Below are 19847 nucleotides of genomic sequence, written 5' to 3' on the forward strand. Positions count from 1 at the left end.
CTGTCCCAGCCTGAGTCCGCCATTTCTCGGAGAAGTCCTGAGCGCATGTGAGCCTAACCCCTCCTGTTCCAAAACCAGCAGGCTGTTGGCTTCTGTTATTGTGTATTTGTACATTAATTTAGGTCCTTCCACTTCTGGCCATAAATGAGTAACGTCAGGGAACTTGCCATAAACCATTAAAAGCTGGTTAGGATATAGGACACAGCTGTTTTCAGACACCGGGGCAGTGGGCAGTGCAGGGCCTTGGTCTCGGAGAGAAGGAAGCAGGCGTGGTGAGCCCCCTCGTCTGGAGGCAGGAGGGGTTCCGAGCAGCTCAGGATGACCGGACCATGTTAGGGGATGGGGTTAGGTTTCTGGGAGGCTGAAGGGGCTGGAATGGCAGGAGATGGGGCTGGAGACAGGGAGCCATGTCAAGAAAGAGCTCCCGAGGTGTGGAGAGCTGAACCTGTACGTGCCTGGTGTGAAGAGTCCAGGCCATGCCCAGAAGAGCTGCGGGACAGTTCCAAGCCGAACAGCTCCCAGAGTTTACACAGGCCTGAGCCGCCTTCTCATTCCATCCGGCCAGCCTAGAGACGCTTCTGAGCATCTGTGACGAGGAGAGACCCCAGAATGGGATGCTCCAGACCCTGACTAACAAAGCTTAAACATAGCTCTCCAGAGAATCCCACGGATCTACAAGGAACAACGTGCCTGCCAGAGTAAACATCAGTACTCTTTAAAGAGTAAGGGGCGCCTGGGTGCCTCCGATGGTGAAGCGTCTGCCCTCAGCTCAGGTCATGATCCCTAAGTCCTGGGATCGAGCCCCGTGTTGGGCTCCCTGCTCAGTGGGGAGCCTGCTTCTTCCTCTCCCTCTGCCACTCCTCCCCATTCATGCTCTCTCTCCCTTTTGCTTGCTCTCTCTCAAATAAATAAACAAAATCTTTTAAAAAAGTAAGAGAGTAAAATTAAACACTCAACAAGGGAAATTCATGACATCCAGCATCTAGTAAAAATTACTCTGTCATGCGTGAAGGAGCAGCCTTAATGTGTCAGTCCTGATGCCATTTGTCCTGCTTGACCCTCCTGGCGGAAGGGAACGCACTGACTTCCAGAAGCTCCCAGCTCTGTCCTTTGCATGCCTGCCGGCCCCTACCAGCCTCGCGCCTGCCTGCAGTCCAGGGCCAAGGCTCTTTGAGTGTGTGAGCACACAGAGGAGCAGAAGACAGAAGGGGAGTGGGTTTTTTAAAGCATTTAGTATTTTAATGGCATATTACAGAAGCTATTTAACCATATAATCCAAATCCTTTTTCTTCCAAAGTAATGCAGATATAGCAACATTGAAAAGACATACTCGCAAAAGGCAAGTTTTTGTTCTATAGTTTGCAGAGTAACATAAAATATTCAAATGTTTTTGAAAATACTCAAAATGTTTTTGTTCCAAAGTTTGCGGAGTAACATAAAATATTCATTAAAATAGAAGCTGTCCAGACAGCAGAGTATTATTCAGTCCTAAAAAGAAACAAGCTACAAAGACCTGGAGGAACCCGACACACGTGTTCCTAAGTGACAGAAGCCAGCGTGAGCCGGCACTGGACTAGGATTCCAGCCATAGGGCATTCCGGAAAAGGCAGGACTGCGGGGACAGTAAAGATGGGGGGGTGCCAGGGGCGGAGGGCAGGGATGCAGAGGCAGAGCACAGGGGCTTTTCGGGCAGTGGGTACTCTGTGATGCCATAATGGAGGATACGTGTCCGTGTAGACCCATCCGAACCATGGAATGTACACCACCAGGAGTGAGCCCAGACGTGAGCTGTGGATGTGTCGATGTAGATCCATCAGCTGTGACAGACGCTTCATCCGAGGGGACATCAGTGTGGGGGCAGGGCGTGGCGGAAATCTCCTAATTCCGTTTAATTTTATTGTGAACCTAAAACTGCTCTGAACAGTCAAGTTTTCATGAGAAACCGAAACTGTCAAAGGAATAGGATCCCACAACCAGAGACACCTTTCCCTTGCACGCTTCCTTTCTCTATTCAACCAAGAAAATCTTAATATAAATCTAGCAAGACTGGTTAAGAGTAAATTTTGGATTAAGATTAACTACTGAACTTTGTATTTTATGTTTGGTCCAGCCTTTCTGCACATGATGTCAAACAGAGCAGATGGGGCTTTGGACACAGAGCTTGTCACTGACTACCCAGAGCCCTTACGACGGGCAACAACCACCTGCCAGGTCACAGGGAGTGGGGAGTGCCGTGGGACACTTGGTCAGCGTGTGGGTGATATTCTCAGACCTCCAGTGATGATGATAAATTTAGAAAAAGATAGAGCCAAACTTCTTTGCTCTCAGCAATATTTAGGTGGTCCAGACTTTCTGGCAGTGTTAAAGGTTATCCAGTTAACGACCCTTTAGGGCCAGGTTATAATATGGCCCTAAAGTTCTTTGAATAATGTATTTATTTTCAAGATTCTGTCGTCTGGCTGGGCAGGGGCAGAGAAGGATGCCGGCTCGCAGACAAGCTAACGGAATTGCCCACCAGCATTTAGGATATCTCCGCCCAGTCAGGCCTGTGTCTGGCCACCTTTGGCCCCCACAGTCGCTGCACCCTCGATTTGCAGGGTTTCCTTCAGCTGCAAGTGTTTGGTTTGAGCCAGGGTGTGGAGCGTTCACGTACGCGGAGCCGAATGCCAGGCAGTTACTTGGCAGTGCCTTCCAGGCCATCCCGTCACCCCATGTTGGCGCTCACCATGCAGACTGGAGTTTCAGCAGATGGTCCTGTTCCCTCACTGCCAGAAAGACCCCCTCACTTGTCCGGCTTGCTCGTCTGCTGCAGGCGGGGCCCTGCCTTAACTCTCGACTCTCTTTAAGGAGAAGCTGTCACTGGGCTCTCCTTTCCTGCACCATTGGGTGAGGTGCTCCGAAACGCTCAGCAGTGCCAGCCTGCAAGGCCGGTGGAGGAAGAGGATGGCCAGGGAATTCACGCAGCTCTCCCCAAACAGGCCCAGCTCTGCCAGGCTCATGAGGAGCTCATCCCTGGGGGAGCCGATGTCCCTCTGCAGCTTCAGCCGGGCCCGTTGCAGGAGTGCAATGTTGTAGAGGAGGCGGCAGGCAAACGTGGTCAGGGCCGTGGCCAGCACGACTCGGGGAGCGGAGGCCGCATCCCTCTGGGGGAGGGCCGCTCGCCAGGCCAGCTGGACAATGAGCAGGATGAAGAACACCAGCTTCAGGACCAGGGCCAGCCCGAAGCCCAGGCTGACCTTGACGATTTCATACTCGGGCCAGGCGGTCAGCGGGTCCACCTGGCACAGGGTGCTTCTGGACAGCTCCCCAGATGTGCCCAGCAGGGCTGCCAGTCCCAGGGAGCTGCAGAAGGCGCAGCCCCCAATGACAGCCAGGCTCTCCACGGGCCTCTGGGCCGCCTTGGTGGCCGTGCGCAGGCAGGGCGCGGAGCCTTGCAGCAGGAACGCAAAGAGCATCACTAGCTGCACGTACTGCCCGTTGAAGTAGCAGACGTTGGCCAGGAAGGAGAGGACGGCACAGCCCAGGTTGGTGGTGACCATGTAGTCTGGCCGGCTGATGGTGGTGAGGGAGAGCAGCGTCACCAGCACGTGGGTGACCGTGAGGTCTGAGAGGAATGCGTCCAGGCCCCCCCGCCTGGCACGGCCCTTGATGAAGGTGGTCAGGTTGAAGAGCCCAGCCGCCAAGCTCACCGGGACACACAGGGCCATGTAGACGTACAGGCACCTAGAGACGATGCTCTGCGCAGTGATGACGTCTTCAACTGCCGTGGAGACGTGGCTCGGGTACCGGACCCACGACATGTTGTGGGAGCTCGTCCCGGCCATGTCTGAGCTGCAACAGAAGCATACGGCGCTGTTACTGGCTGTCACCATGGGGTCACGCTAAGGGCAAGAGGGGCTGCCCCGGGGGGAGGGAGCCTGTGCCTGAAGGAGGGCCTCCCACGGAGGTGGGTGGGTACGGGGACTGCCGTGACAGCCAGCTTCCCTGCGTGGGCGTTCTGGAGCAAATTCAAGCCGGGGCCTGCTGGAGCAGGGGCCTGGGCCCCCCTCTGCCTCGCCTCCCCCCACAGCAGAAGGACCTTACTGCTCATAAGAGAGACGCCTTCTTGGAACGAGGTCACGTCTTGGTCCCGCCCCTAAGGCCTGTGCGCCAGGGGTCCTGATCTCCCCACGTTGGGGGTCAGCGAAAGATTGCTGGGGCGTGGAGTTCCAGGCCCCGGATTGGAGCCCCTCCAGGGCCTCGTGCTCACTCCAGTCAGGGCCTCTGCCTCAGGGAGGGAACGGCCCGAGTCCGCATCGTTCTAAGACGTGTGTGCATGCAGCCGTCCAGCTTCTGGACCCAGAGGAGTTCTGATGGACTCTGGCCTGAGGGGACCGCACTCCGTAGTGCTGACTCTGGAGACGGGAAGGTGACGGTGTGTGGACGCTGGCCCCCCGAGGACCTCAGCGCCAGGAGGTCCTTGAGCCGAGCTGTAAAGTCCTGACTTGGGGCTTTAAATTGCAGTGCTGACAGACTCACAGCCTTCCTGGCTGGTCTTTTGTCACCGAAATTGTTTCATTTCTGTATACACGTATCCTCCCCCCTAAATTTTAACCAAATAGCAGATGAGGCTGGGAGAGAGCGTAGCTACTCATTCAAAGGAGGGTGAAGGAATAAAATTGGAAAGTTCCTGTTCATGGAATGCTCACGGTGGGCCTGGCCCCACAGCCAGCTTTCACGCTCTGCGCGGGGGCGGCTGGGGTCCCGGCTGGCAGAGTCACACAGTGACTCGTGACCACACAAGCAGCGTGGACTTCCGAAGGAGAGAGCCCAAGTGAATGGCCTTTCTTCCTGACCACACACGTCCAGCGCTGTCTCAGTGGCAGACTTTGCATTTGGAAGCCTCTGTTACACACGGGTTGTCTGACACGCTGCATCCTTGCGTACGTAGATGTGTCCTTGGCCTTTCTCACTGCTTCCTGGATGTGCCCAGTGCCCAGATGCAGATGCACGTCCTCATCTGACCGACAGCCATGGGGTGCACCGAGTGGAGGTGGGCTAGTGTGTGTCTGCCTCGGTGTGCTTGCTTGCTTTGTCTCGTCAGTAGCTCTCCCTGCGGACTGACTCTGCTCTCCGTCCCACAGGCCTGCAGAGGTGACTTGAACGCACACATTTCTCCAGGTACGTGTCTGGCTGGCTTCGTCTGAGAGACACACGGAATTGTGCTGTTTTCCATCTGCTGCTGCTGAAGGTGATGAGTAATTGCCAGGACACTGAGTGACTTCAAAATTAAGAATAGTGACCCGACTGAGAGGAAGTGATTTGGAATGTTAATCTTTAATTGAGGCAAACTGGAAGGAAGATCTTGTGAACACTGACCACAGGTCAGGAAACAGCATTAGGGCTGTGCCGGCGTCCGATCCCTGCCTCTGGCCAGTGTTCCAGGCACTTCCTGGGGCCAGCCGTACTCTCTCTGCGGGTGGTTTTGGGGGTGCTCGTTGTCAGAGGCCACCCTGCTTGTGGCAGTCGGCTCTGTGACCTGATTTGGTGGCCAGGCTCTGGGTCACCCAGCCAGGTGGACAGAGGGTATGTGTCCCCAAATCTGGCCTTGAGAGCACATCCCAGACTCGTCAGCTCGTTGACTGCTTCTTGCCTTGTCCTGTGCTTTTCTCCGGAGGCAAGGAGCCTCCTGGGGTGGGGGGAGCTCCAGCCTCACACTCTCATCCATCCGGTGTGTGAGTTGGCTGGTGAGAGGTCATGCCCTTGTGGGCCCACAGCCAGGAGTGGGTGTGCTGCCATCTGCACGCTGGGCTCCAGGGCAACCCCTTCCCAGGCAGGGGAACGTTCAAGGAAAGGAAGTCACCCAAGGATGGGCGGGGCGCACTGGCCCCCGGTGGCCCAGCAGCATACTAAGTGGGGTTCTGCTCCCTCCCCTGGATTTAACGCAGGTGTGTGGGCTCTGATCCTTTTGCCCCAGGGCTGTGTGGGCAAAGGGTGGAACTCTAGCACCTTATTATGCCTTCAGGATTGGGCCCAGGAGGGAGGTGTCCCAGCAGGTGAGACCTGGCGCACCTCCGAATCCCTGGCCTTGCTGAGGCCAGCCTGGGAAGGGTTGGTGGGCTCTCGGTGTTGCCCCCTTCTGGGCCCAAGGAGCACGGAACCTCCTCCCAGCACGCCTGCGCTGCGGCCACGCACGCCACCCACTGCGTCTCTGGGCTGAGCCTTCTCAGGGGCCGGGCTGTCCACCAGCATTCCCTCACCACCACTTTTGGGTTTTATTCGGAAAGAGAATAAAACACGTAAGACATCGTCTCATGAAATTGTCCGTGATGACCGCTCTTCCGCCCAAACTCCCACCCACATCCCTGATTCTCTCGTGTCTCTTGTCTGTCTTACGGCTTCTCTTTGGCCTTGACAGTCCTCCCCCTCCCGCCCCAGCCCCTGCGGCTTACCCTGCAAAGGGGCGCACGGGGGGCAGGGCTCGCGGAAGTCAGGGCCTTCGCCGGCAAGCTGGGTGTTCACCACCTGCTGCCGCTGTTGGAAGCATTTTACACAGAATAATTTCCTCAAACTGTCCAGTTTTCCACAGGAGGTAGGGACCGTTGAAATCCCACTCTGTGGTGGACGTGAGCACATCACAGAGCAAGGGAGTCATTCGTTCAGGTAGCTGGTAGTAGCGATGACATCAAGATGGGAGCCTGACGGTTTGGCCCAAGAACCTGTACATTTTTTTTTCCAAAGATTTTATTTATTTATTTGACAGAGGGAGAGAGAGCACAAGTAGGCAGAGAGAGAGGGAGAAGCAGATTCTCCACCGAGCAGGGAGCCCGACGCGGGGCTCGATCCCAGGATCCCGGGATCGTGACCTGAGCCGAAGGCAGACGCTTCACGACTGAGCCACCCAGGCGCCCCAGAACCTGTGCATTTTAAAAATCTACATGCGATGAAAGTGACTCTTCTTGGCGTATACTGCAAACACCACCACGCAGCGCACGGACGGTCCCATCACCCACTGAATTCCTCTGTGCCATTTCTTGGTGCTCAGCCCGCCCCTGAGCCACATCGGGCAACCCCCGCACCATCCCTCTCGTTCGGACTCTCGTGGGATGTCATGGGAATGGAACCCACACGTGTGGCGCCTTTCGCGTCTGGCACGTTTCGCCTCGGCGGACGGTGTCCGAGACTCCCCCGTGGTGCACGGGTCGCTGAGTCGTACCCCAGCCGTGCGTCTGCCGTTCCCCTGGCATGTGGCTCTTTCCAGGCTTGGGCTCTTACAAATACAGCTGCTTTAAGTATTCGGGCACAGGGTTTGTACGTGAACGTGCGGTTCTGCAGGCGAGCATGATACTGTTTCCTTGGGTGAGCACTTACGAGTGGGATTGCTAGGCCTTGTTTTTGAAAATGGCATGTGGTACATTTGACATGTGACGTGTTATAAACGTACAGCGTGCAGCGTGCGACTTTGGTACATTCATGCACTGATGATCGGCCGATGTGAGACTGTCTGTGTTCATCAGCTGTGCAGCAGGTCCCTGGCTTAGTCACTTGTGTTTCTCATCTGTGCCCTCGTCTGACCCCGTCCCACCCTTTCACTGGCTCGTTTTTGGTTTTTAAGATTTATTTATGTATTTCAGAGAGAGAAAGAGCATGCGAGCGTGGGAGGGGCAGAGGGAGAAGGAGAGAGAGTCTCATGCGGACTCCACACTGAGTGTGGCGCGAGCCCGACACGAGGCTCAATCTCACGACCCTGAGATCATGACCTGAGCCGAAACCAAGAGTCGGATGCTTAGCCGACTGCGCCCCCCAGGCGCCCTGGTCTGTTTTTTAATAGGTTTAACTTCTCTCGATGGATAGAAGTGGATATGTGATGTCCTACAGGACTCGTCCTCCTCTGTCGTTGAGGAGCATGGCGCACTGCGAGCCCGTGTGTGCTGCCCGGAAGGGCAGTGTGTCCTCCCTCCCGGCCGGATGCCGTCCTGCTGTGTGTGTGCTGCACCGTCTCGATCCGCTCGGCTGCTGATGGGCGCTGGGCTTGCTTCTGTGAGTGTGTGTCTCACTTGATGCGAAGCTGCCAGTGTTTGCCTGAGAGCCTGTGATGTTTTGCATCCCTGCCAGAGCCTACACTTTCCAGCACGGGTGTTAGCTGAGGCCCCAAATTCCCCTGGAAGACAGGCTGACCCTCTGAGGCAGACCCCTGCCTTGTTCTGGTGCCAGTTTCGGGCCGAGAACCAGGGTTTCGGGGGCCCTTTTCTGAGTCACATGAAAGGGCTGCAGGGTCCAGCTCTGGGGTCCCCTGGGAGCGCTCCAAGGCCAGAGCCTTGAGAATTTTGTGTTCTTTACAGCAGCTTGTGGCTGTAGCTCCTTAAATAGGCTTTCAGAATGGGAGGAGCGAGCGGGGCGGCTTCCAGTGGGTTTGCGCTCCCTCGGTCCCCCCACGGGCCCTGGGTGGCGGTCCAGCTTTTGCTCCACGGGGCCTTCTTCCAGCAGCCACTCCTCACGCGTACGTTGTTACGGGCCTGCATTTACGTCCCAGGGAGCTCTGCTCAGGGCACTGGGCACCTGGATTGTTCGGTGTTTTCCCTGCGTCCACATGGCCCTTCTTGTCACCCCTGTGGATGAGTAACGACTCGAGTGCTGGGACCCCACTGCGGATGCTTACGGTGTCTCTGAATTTTTGCTGTCCTTCTTTGCTGGGTCCTTTCCAGGTCTGTGCTCATTTCACATGTGATCCCAGAAAGGCTCACAGACTGTTTCTATATGGAAAGAGCATAAGCCTCTGAGGTCAGGAGTCTGCTCAGTGACTGTGCCGTGTCCTCAGCCTGGCTGGCGTGACCTTCTGCCAGGGTCTCCGAGCGCACCCTGTCCCTGTGGCCCCATCGGTCTCAGATGTGAACCTCTGGGCAGTCGTCATCTGGGGTCCCGTCATCCACAAGCTCTGGCTTGTTTCTCCACCACCAGCTCCTAATGTTGCAGGCGCGTGAGAATGTGGTAGGTGCGCTCCGTGCTCCATGTTAATCTAGTGAGTTATAGGACCGAGTGCCGGGAAGGTAAACTGCTTTTTGTCCCTGCCCCTTGGGAGGATTCCTTCCTACTCTGTCCCAAGGCATCAGCCCCTTTCCCTCTTGGCCAGCCCCTCCCTCTCCTGCTCCCCCTGGCAGGACTTGGCTTTTGTAGCGCCTTCTGGGCTTGGCTGCGTAAATGTTTCCATTCCAGCCCCGTCTTCTGTGCTCCCTGCAGACGGGGAGCCGTTGGGCCTCATGAGTCACTCTTCAGCCCATACATGGCCAGGCCCTGTGCTGTCCAGCCCACCAGCTTTACGGTGGTGCAGGGTGGAGGGCACGAGCTTTCGTGGACACTGGGCATAGGGGGCCACCCAAGACTCAGACCCAGATGGCGTGTGGGAGGCGGCCCCAGCCTCCCATCTCTGGCCCCCACCTGGGGACTGGGAAGGGAGCGTGACCGGCTGTGTGGCCCTGCTTACCCATACTGCTTCTGTGGGGACCCCGTACCGGGCGTCTGCCTCCTCTCCTTCCTGGGCGTGAATTCCTGAACCATTCTGAATGTCTTCTATGGGCTTTGGGGAAAATAACCTCCCCGAAGTGTAAAGATTAAAAGGTTTCCACTTTGCTCCTTTGGTGTCTTCCGAGACCTCCTCTGTCTCTCCTGGACACACTCAGGCGCACGCGTGTGCACACACATACCTCTAGGAGAGACAGCTCCTCCCTGTCCGACCTGGTGCTGGGGCACCTGCTCCTCGCACGGTGGACGTCCCTGCCTGGACAGAGGACCCTGCCTCGCCGCCATCCCCGCAGCTTTCGTGGACACGTCTTGTGTCCCTGCGTAAGCAGGAGGCCAGAGCACAGCTGTGGAAGGCTTGCCCCTGTGAGGGCAGGCAGAGCCCCGGGCTTCTGAGCCCCCACGGGCTCTTCCTCTGACCCTGAGCACACTCCCCCGTGTCCCCTTGCTGCTCAGCAGCCGTTCAGAGACACCGTGAGAGTCCCTTGTCTGTACTCAAGGCCCTTCTTTTCAGCTCGCCTGTGAGAAGCTTCCCAATGGTCTGGACGGTTCTGAGGGCAGAAACGATGGGGGTCTCCTGGCCTAGGGGTGCCCGTTTGTGTCCACCCACAGCCCTGTCGTCCTTGGTGGTGGCCAGGACCTCCCGGTGCACTGGGAGCAGCCTCAACTCCCAGAGCTGAGCCTGAGAGAACCGTGCTTTGGCAAACTCACCCCTGGTTTAAAGATGCACCCTCCATCCACCCGTTCCCACACACTTACCGAGCACTCGTGAGGAGCCTGGCCCTGGCTGCCGGCTGCCACTGTCCTGTCCTCATGGGCCATCGGTGCCTTAGCTGGAGAACACCTGTAGCTGGCACCTGGCACGGGATGGGGCGAGCCAAACCGTGTGCCCCATGGAGCATCGCAGCAGAGGCGCCTGCTGTAGGGTTTGGGGGTGGGTGGGTGATCTGGAGGAGGGTCTGAGGAAGTGGACGCTGTCTGTCAGAAAGTGGGGGCTGTACCACGACCGGGGTCCTGCGTGGGCTTGCCTGAGGGTGGGTGTGGCGTCACTGGTAAAGAGGCGGAGCTCACGTTTGGACCAGACGGGAGGGTGTTGACGTTCTGTGGCCTTCCGCGGTCTGCTTCATGCCGGTCCCAGGACGGCATCTGACGCTGGCGCTCTGTGAGGGCCGTGGCACGCCGTACGGCCAGGCTGGCTGCCAGACCCTTGTTTCTGTCCTTCCCCACACGGCCCCTGCGGTGATGCCATGTCCTGCGCTCTGGACCGCAGCGCCTGGCGAGGGGTTGCTGTGGCCCTTCGGACCCCTCCCCCGGCGGTCTCTGCCCTGCCATCCCCAGCTCTTACGTCCAGCCCCGTCCTCTGCTGCCCTGACCTTCCTCGGGCCCCCGGCTGAGGGGCACGTGCAGGGCCCAGCCCTGTCCCCAGAGGTCCTGGAGGGCTCTGCTCCGTGGGCTTCCGTCATTGCCCTGTCCCAGCAGCAGGTGAACACCGCCCCTCTGTGCGGTGGACAGCCCAGCGTTTCACTCCATAGTGGTCTTGCACAAATTGATCAGCTCCTGGGTGTGTGTCAACAGCATGTCAGCCCCGAGCATCTTTGTGAAGATTCTGTCAGATGAGGGGGCACGTGGGGGTTCCACATACAGAGGGGATTCAGGTGGTCACGGAGAGCCAACTGAGCGTCACCGGAACACAAAGCCTGCCTTGTGCAGAAGGCTGGCTGCCCCTGCTTGCCTTGAAAACTTGAACCTTCCCTTCCTTTCTAGGCTCCACCCTCTGGGTGGAACACTGCCGGGTCTGGGCTTCCCGCCCCGCCCCGCCACGGTTGTGGAAAGAGGCCCCCCATTCCAGGCTTCGCGCCCCATGGAACATATACGTTCCAGATGTGCCCTGTGTAAGACGTTCACTGTACTCTGCCAGACCGAAAGCTCTCCACGTCTGTGCCCCAGGATGGAGACGCAGGGCGAGGAGTGCCCCTGGCAGCTTCGGTCGGCGCCCAGATGTGTGTGCTGACAGTCGATAATAAGCTGCTCTGACTCCGTCTTCTGGACACAGAACTAGAGCCACTATCAGTCTCTGCTTAGTGAGGAAGACCTGAGCAGTCCGCTCAGTCACTTCCAGGTCGAAATGCTAGGAAAATAAGTCTCATTTTAGTTTTTACTGGAGCCAGCCTATAGTTTAAAGGAGCCTTAGTTTTCAGAGAGAAATGGCGCTCAGCCGTGAAACCACCCGTCAGCCCGCGCTGTCTGCCAGTGCTTGGTCCCAGTAAGCCGGCGGGGGAGGGGGGCACCCAGAAGCAGGGAAAGAGAAGAAAGCCGGGAGGGCCGGCAGCTCACCTGTGCGGGGCCCCGGCGCGCCTCCTCCGTCTCCAGCCTGCACTCTCCTTCGGCTGCTCTGGGCTCGCTGGAAACGGCAGGCACAGACCGACAGTCCTGTAAGGAAGACGGGAATTCAGTCTTAAGTCACTGAAACCACACACGTTGCATTTTAAGGAGAGTGTGGCTTGGCCATGTGACCCAGAAACATTCACATCGGCCTACGTAGCGAGGTAGCCTCGTCTCGTAGACAGAAGAAGTAATGTGTGTGCCTGTGCCCCCGGTGTCTGTGGGCATCCAGCGGTTTTCCTGCAGACTCCACACACTGGCCCGTTCACAAAACGGTCCCTCCCAGAAAGTGTGCAACGTCTGCAACTTAAAATAGGACCTAAAACCCCACCCATAACATAGGGAAAAGTGCTCCCGACCTGTGTAGCCGGAGGGAAGTCCCCTGAAGCTTCCCCCTTAGTGTGCTCCGCTCCAGGGCCAGCATTGGTGCCACCCCGACCGGGCACTGCCCTCTGTCCCCTGACAGCAGGGTGGACGTCAGTGAGCCCGAGTCCTGAACACACTGTCCCGCAGACCTGTGCCTGGAGCCTCACTCGGGGTCAGGCAGAGTCAGGGCGCTGTTGCCTGCACGGGTCATCCACATCTGGTCACCCGCGCCCTGGCAAGGAGGCTGGGCACAGGGCAGGTAAGCATTTCGGAGGGAGGACAGGGTCCACACGGTCCTGAGCCTTGGGGGAGTCAGGAAGTGGCCTGGGAGCCCCCAAATTCCTGATGGAGAGGACCTGCCTAAAGGAAGCAAGGGCTCAGCAATAGATTTGGAGGCCTGTGTGCCTTCCCTGGCCGCTGTCCCCGGGCCAGCCCCAGCTGGAGACGCAACATGCAGAGCCTGCTTTACGCACCTGCGTCCCTTTTGCAGCTGGCCCTGCATAAGGTAGAGGAGCACTTGGAGGACGTTCTATGCAGCACGCAGCCCCCTGGGGTCACTGATGGCATCCACGGCCGCGTGAGCTCCAGGGAAAACCCACAGAGGCCCTAGGGAGGCAAAGAATGCCCCTGGGGGCCCCCTCGGTCGCTGAGCCCAGGCTGGGGTCAGAGACCATGTTTCATCTGAACATCTCTTACAACTTGGACCCCCCACATGGGTCCTACAGTGTTGTTGCTGATGAGCACCTGAGAGCAAGCCGGCCTGGGGCCTCTGTTCCCAGAGCCCCGGGTCCGAGCAACTGCTTGGGAGCTTGCTCAGGAGTGGGAAGCCTCATGGAGGCTTGAGGACGGCCCACAGGGGCTAATCTCCTCTAGAGGTGGGAGACCTGAGGCCTGGAGGGAGAGGCTGGGTCCCTGTCAATGTCACTGGCCTGCGTCCGCCTCTCGGCTCCCAGGGTTACCAGGTGCCTTGCTGTTAGACCCCTGTGGCCATCAGCCCCGCCTACGGGTACCCGCAGGGAAGGACCCAGCCTGGAGTCAGGCCCTGACAAGTGTGTGTGGCCAGCAGGGGAAGCAAGGTGCCCCGAGCTGCTGCGTGGCTGGCATGCCTCCCTCAGCCTGCTGGTGTCCAAGCCCTTGTGCACGACCCTGGCGAGCTCTCTGGGCTCTGAGTGTGAACGTGCAGCTGGTGACCGTGGGCCTCCCACCTTTCCTGTTGTGAATGGGTTTACAGAGCTGTGCCCGGTTGTTGGAAGGATGCCTCGGGGTGATGGAGCTGGTGGGTGGGCCTCATCGGGCTTGTCAGAAGCCTGGCTGGGCTACGTGGGGCCAGGGCACTGCCGCAGGGAGGGGTCCCTCCTGGGGACAGGAGGTGTGGTGGGAGCCCTGCTCCATGTGGATGGTGCTCATGTGTGGGCTCTGCTGGCATCATGGGGACGTTGCTCCCATAAGTGAAATCTGGGGCCGCCTTAGGCAGAGTGAGTCCCCAGGGAGCAGTAACCACGTCTGTCCTACGCTTTGGGGCATCCTGCCTCCTGCTCGCATGAGCTTGGGGCTTGGGGGTTTTGAGAGCCCCGATTTAGCGAAAGAAGCCTACCCTCTGGACTCTCCCAGCCTCGTGGGCAAATGTCTGAGCTACTGAAGAGCGACGGGCCCAGCTGGCCCAGCTGGCCTCTCCCTGCCCTGACCTCCTGCTCTTCTGTTAAGCTGAGAAAACCACACTGTCCTCCCCAGCTGCCTCCACTGGGAGGCCTGGTGTATGGTTTGGCTCCTTTCTGCAGCGTCCGAAACACGTTCCGTCTGCGCCGTAGCTGCTGCTGGCCGAGAGGCTGCGCGGCCGCCACGAGCTCGCACTGCCGGCAGCCAGTCCCTGGCCGGCGGGCCGCGAGAACCACCACAACACAGGAGCCTCCTGTTCTCGTGGGCACCTTGGCCGCTGGGCCGGCCCTCCGCGGGCAGAGGGGTGAAACACAGGGCAAACACAGCTGCTGAGAGAACCACCCGCGCTCATAGCCTGAATTCTGGTCCCGAGGGGAGGGGAGAGCCGGAGGCGTTGAGGTGGGGGTGGTGAGGGCAGGCCGGCTAGCTCCAGCCAGATGCAGTATTTATGCCAGTGCCGCGTGTGGTCATCTGAGGCTTAGATAAGCGGGCCCACCTGGATGTGTGAGGCCAGGGACCGTCGTAAAGGCAGGTTTCTGCCAGACGGCGTGAGCCGCACAAAGAGAGGGTCCCGCGTGGGTCTGACGTGGGCCGGCCTCTGCAGCCCAGCCCCACATCCAGCCTGGCCTGGATCCCTCTCCAGCCCACCGTCCATCTACCTTTCGGACATCCCAGCACCCTCCTCCCGAGGTGCCTCGAGGACTCGTCCCCACCTTCTGTCACATCCTGTCTTAGCATTTCCGTGGATCTGATTTACTCCCCGCTGGATTGTCTGAGCCCCGAGGCTGCATGCTCTGAATCAGGGTTGGGGTGCAGGAAGACATGGCTTCTGGGACGGAGGGCTGTGCCGCCTCATCTCCTGGCCCGCCCCATCCCTTGTGCGGCCCACGCTCCCTCAGTGCCAAGTGCAGACGCCAGCGAGGAGGTCGGAGTGTGTCGGATACTGGACATGAGCGAAAGCCTGAAAGAAGGTGTGCCCTTGACCCCACGCCCTCCCCTGCCCTCCCTCTGCCCCCAGAGCACAGGGCCTGCCTGGCAGCTGGGTGGGCTGTTCGACTCAAGTGGGCACTGGCAGCGGTCTGCCTGTGCCCGCAGCTCCTCCCGAGTTTCTGGCCCCGTGTTGAGAAGGCGATGGGACCGCCCATACAGGGAGCAGTAACTCTCCCACCCGCCCTCTGTCCCAGAACACGCTGTCTTGGGACGTCTCATCCTTGTGTGTGAGCACCGGACGGTCGGACTTCGTGTTCTCAGCAGTAAGAGCATCTGCCCTTGGCTTTGCCCACGGCCCAGCCCAGGTTGTGGACATGGCTGTGCTGTACGGCATGGCCTGTCCAGACAGCCTTCTCCCACCGGCGTCTCGCACACCCGTGTTCACAGCCGCTCTCCTCACACTGGCCGCGGTGGAAGCGGCCCAAGTGTCCGTTGACGGAGGAATGGATAAGGAAACGTACACCCATGCACTGTATAGAAAGGAGTGGTGGACTGACACCTTCCACAGGCTGGAGGGACCTTACCAGTGGGCGAAGCCCACCACAAAAGACCACATGTTCTGTGAGTCCACTGAGGACGTGTCCGGGAGAAGTTGGTCCATGCAGATGGGAAGATTAGTGGTTGCGGGGCCTGGGGGGAGCCGCCTCTCATGTCATGTTCTGAAATACCGGCACTGATGACCCCCTGCGTGTGTCTTGACTCTTGTCACTAAGACACCTTTATGTGTTTAAAAATGGCTTTATTTGAGATAGACACCATATAACTCCGCTGTTCTGAAAATACAGTTCACTGATAACTTAGTAGAAGCCCTCACCACAGCCCACTTCAGGGACCTCTCCGTCACCTCGGAGGGGTCCCACCTGCCCATGTGCAGCCGATCCCTGTTCCCTGGCCTTCCGCCCCCACTCGCCACCAAGCTGTTTGTTTTACTTTCCTTGTCCTGGCTGTTCATTCAGCAAGAGAAAGAAAGAGTAGGCTGATGATGGAGTTACCGATCTCAGTTCCAGCGCAGGCCACAGTCTGGGTGTTTCTCTGCAGCTTTGTGGGACGATGGGAGCCTTGGCAGGCGTGCAGACATGCGGGTGCCCCCACGGGTGCTCCTAGCACAAGGAGCCGAGCCACTGCCCCAACAGGCGGTCTGTCTGCCCGCGTACCCGCGGTCGTCCTGCTGGCTCTTTCCTGATTTATCTCCATGCTCATCTGGCCTCGGTGGTCACCCAAGAATCTTGGAGCGAACCCACAGCACCAAGTAATGGGGCCTTTCAGATGCTGGGGGGACTTGCTTGGGGTGTTTGGACACATGTTTTCCTGAAGAAAACCATGTTCGGGTTATTTGTGGCTCCGACCCTGACTTCCAAGCCCCTCAGCCTGGCAGCCTGTCTCCGCAACCGTGTGGTGAGCGCGGTGCTGCCCTTAGGGCCCCAGTGTTAGGCCCACTGAGCCCTGTCTGGTGGGCTGTCTCCTCACAGATAAGGCGCGGTGTGTGCAGAGGTAACAGATGTCCACAGAGGAGGGGAGGAGTGTGGGCTCCTCCTCCGGGGGGGTAGGGGGCCGGCGCTTTTTGGGAGCGTCATTCACACCTGGTGGAATCGTGAGTCCACTGCACGAGCGTTTCCTTGATCTTGGAAGCCCGGGAGCGGGAAGGGCCTCACAGCGATGGGCCCCCTGTCTGTGATGGAAGTAGTTTGAGTGCTTCAGGAGACGGGCAGCCCCCACGTAGCAGAGGTTGGACCCGTGGGGCCTTCCAGCTGGCCGCGTGTGAGCAGGCCCAGAGGCCACGGGCCAGAGTGCTTTCCGCTTCCAGACTCCACCATTCACCAGCGCCTTTTTAGATGGAAACTTTCCCAGCGGTTTTTAAAAAGCAGGTATATGGGGCGCCTTTGGCTCAGGTCACGATCCCAGAGTCCTGGGATCGAGCCCCGCGTCGGGCTCCCTGTTCGGCGGGAAGCCTGCTTCTCCCTCTCCCCCTCCCCCTGCTTGTGTTCCCTCTCTCGCTGTCTCTCTCTCTGTCAAATAAATAAATAAAATCTTTAAAAAATAAAAAAAAATAAAAAGCAGGTATAATCTTGCAGCTGTTTCTTAGTTACCTCTCTAGCCATAGCACTTAAGCTTCCTGATATGTAGGACGTTGCATTAAATGTTTGGCTTCACTCGGAGATCAGAAATCCCAGCGTGGAGCTGCCCCGTGAACAGCAGCGTGCCGAGCCTTAACTGCCCAGAAATCCAGCGTCACAGGCCCTCAGCCGGCTACCGTCCCGCGGGCACCTGGCTCTGCCGGCTCCAGTGTGGCCGCCTGGGGCTGCGCGGGCTCGGCGTGGGCAGCGGGCGCGAGTGCGCGTGTATGTGCGTGCGGGGCGGCCCCTGGCGGACGGAAGGCTGTGTTTTTGTAAAGGCACCGTTTGCGGTGAATTCGAAGAGCCTCGTGGAGTGTGGGCCTGTGTCTGCGGGGAAGAGTTCCTGAAGGACAAGTCCCGTCGGGGTGTGTAGCAGGGTGTCTGCTCTTCAGCAGCTGGTGTGGGGGCGCAGCCACCGTAGGAGATCACGGAGTCACGTCACGGAACGGGGCCCGCCCGGCCCCAAGCACGTCGGCGGTGAAACCGGTGGGAAGCAGCGTCTCGTGGCGGGAACGCGGGTCCCAGCGGCCGGGGCTCCGCGGGCAGTGCTCGGCCGCCCTGCAGAGTGAGGGTCCGCCGACGGCCACTGGATGGAGCTCTGCAAACACGGCCGCTCCGCGGGGCTGGGAAGTAGTTCGAGTGGTGGTCCGTCCGCTAGAGCTCAGCACAGCCGCGCCAGGCTCCGGCGTCCCGGGCGCCGCGGCTTAGGTCCTAGGGTCACCCGGCGTGACCGGCAGAGGGGCCGGAGGAGCCTCTCGTTACGTGGCCTTAAATACCAGGGGCACGGTTGGGGATGCAGTGGGCACTCAGCAAAGCTTTGTCCTCAGGACCCCATCTCACACGCGTACACGGTGGACACAGTAAGGCGCATCGTAAAAGTCTTCAAACTGCGTATTCTTCATTAAGATAAAATGGGTATCTTCAAATTCTTTCGTTCCTAGAAGACTCCGTCACTTCGCAACTTGACTGAGCGCTCACTAGGCGCACGGCAGGCTGACCTCTTGCGGAGGGGTCAGGACCCCCCACAGCTGCCGGAGCCACCAGGACACTCCGCTCTGTCCTCAGCCCCCAGGATGTGGTCGGCCATTTTTAAATTTTTGTTCCCCAGGAAGAGTGACGTTGGCACGAGTTGTAAGGCTGTCTCTGCTCGCCTTGGGGCCCGACCTGTGCGTGGCGCTCGCGGCGCACTCCAACACCGCGCGTGGCCACGACTGGTCGGCTTCCTGTGGTTGTAGCCCTGAGCTACGCAGAACCAGGGAGGTACCGATCTCCTGGTGGTAAGTTCTGTGCCGTTTTCTGATCTACAGCCTATAGCCCTGGAAGTACACATTTTAAGAATTCCAAAATTGGATTATATCAAATAATTTAAATCTTCAAATGTGTGGGTTTTTTCTTTAGCAGGTTTTCCTGCCTTATTTATGTAGAACTTTAGGCCAATGGGTGCATCCACGGGAGCAGATTTAACAGATGAGAAATGAAAAAGCCCCCAATTTTCCAACCGATTTTAAATTCAAGAACTGGGCTTGTAACTTAGAGTCTTAATAGTTTATTCCAGGTTTATATCCTTTATCAAGTGCTTTCTATGAAGGAATGAATGTTTGACTCATTGACATGTCTGCCACAATTAGCGGTACCTCTGGTTTCCTAAGATAAATTCTATAACCTTCATGAAGTTAACCTAAGATTAAACTCACCTTTTGGAATCTTAAACAAGCATGGCAAAATAGATGAGTGTTTGTGGATTAACAAAAATAAGATTAATTTTAAAAGTGTAATCAGGGAGGGGGTATTGGTTAGCCCGGTGACGGGTATTAAGGAGGGCACGTACTGCATGGAGCACTGGGTGTTATACGAAAACAATGGATCGTGGATCACCACATCAAAAACCAATGATGTACTGTATGGCGACTAACATAATATAATAAAATTAAAAAAAAAAAGTGTAATCATCAGGATTTGGTAACAAAATTAATGACCTTGAAACATAAACTTTCACTGGGGGAAGTATAGATTGGTCAATTAAAAAAATATATATATATATAGGATTGAGTTCACAGTCTACTTTAGCTTTTCCAGATAGCTGCTCATTCTCCTCTCAGCTCAAAATTCTTTCCATTTTTTTTTTGGCAACTTGGCAGAGGCGCTGGAAGCTCCCATACCTGGAAGAGAAGGGTCAGGTCACACCAGATTGACCTGAGGTGAATTTAACACAAGAATGTGGATGAACAAATGTGAAATGGAGAGTAGGTTCTGCAGCATGTGGGTTGGTGGCAGAGGTGTTCCCAGCAGGAAGAAGAGCATGGAGGTGAAGACACGTCTGTGAGACCCGGGGATGCTGCGAAAGCAGTGGTGGGGGTCTCCGTTAGAGGTCAGGGTCTGCACGGGAGACCCAGCCTGCCTCGGGCCTGTGCTTCACCAGGAAGAACTGCCAGGCTGCGACGTGCCTCAGGGGCCCTGTGTCACCAGCACACGGGGCCGCTGGGAAGGGGGAGGGACCCCCGGCGGTCACACAGCTGCTGGAGCCGCCAGGACACTCCGTTCTGTCCTCAGCCCTCAGGCCCCTGGACGTCACCAGAAACAAGCTAGTTTGCAACCGGAGCCACTGAGAAATTGAAAACAAATCAGTGATTTTAGGTCCCTCTCCTGTTTGGGGGACCCCAGCTGGGGTGAGACACTCAAGGGCTGTGGGCAGAGACCCATGTACCCCCAGCTCTGTGCTCTTGGGCTTTCCTTTCCTTCTCTCCTAGGAGCTCTTTCTCCCGGAGCAAAGAGCAGAACAGATAAGCAAGGAAAAAGGTCTTTTTATTTGAAACAGGACCTGCCACTACACCAGCCCCCCCGCTG

At 57.7% G+C, this 19847-nt stretch overlaps 2 protein-coding genes across 14 annotated transcripts in view; one reads left to right on the forward strand and one right to left on the reverse strand.

Moving 5' to 3' along the window:
- CUNH7orf50 (chromosome unknown C7orf50 homolog) overlaps positions 1 to 19847 on the forward strand; it is a 152363-nt gene that overhangs the window by 73821 nt on the left and 58695 nt on the right. For 2 of the 13 annotated variants that reach the window (XM_064593462.1, XM_064593461.1), the window contains exons 7-8: positions 4931 to 5032; positions 5124 to 5160. The exons of 5 other annotated variants lie outside the window; for them this stretch is intronic. In XM_064593462.1, coding sequence (XP_064449532.1) covers positions 4931 to 5032; positions 5124 to 5160 — 139 coding nt within the window. Of the gene's footprint in view, positions 1 to 4930; positions 5033 to 5123; positions 5161 to 6742; positions 18976 to 19141; positions 19791 to 19847 lie in introns of those variants that run through there. 6 more of the 13 variants (XM_064593467.1, XM_064593466.1, XM_064593470.1 and 3 more) reach the window with 6 other exon arrangements.
- LOC135364607 (uncharacterized) lies at positions 1233 to 10397 on the reverse strand. The gene is made up of 2 exons (XM_064593476.1): positions 10255 to 10397; positions 1233 to 3831 (listed from the first exon to the last, which is right to left on the reverse strand). The coding sequence occupies exons 1-2, from the start codon at positions 10395 to 10397 to the stop codon at positions 2826 to 2828; spliced, it is 1149 nt and encodes a 382-aa protein (XP_064449546.1). The 3' UTR covers positions 1233 to 2825.

The sequence above is a fragment of the Mirounga angustirostris genome, unplaced genomic scaffold (genome assembly GCF_029215605.1).
Source record: "Mirounga angustirostris isolate CCGP_5_RB_7025 unplaced genomic scaffold, mMirAng1.0.hap1 SCAF_5, whole genome shotgun sequence".
NCBI classification, from domain to species: Eukaryota; Metazoa; Chordata; class Mammalia; order Carnivora; family Phocidae; genus Mirounga; species Mirounga angustirostris.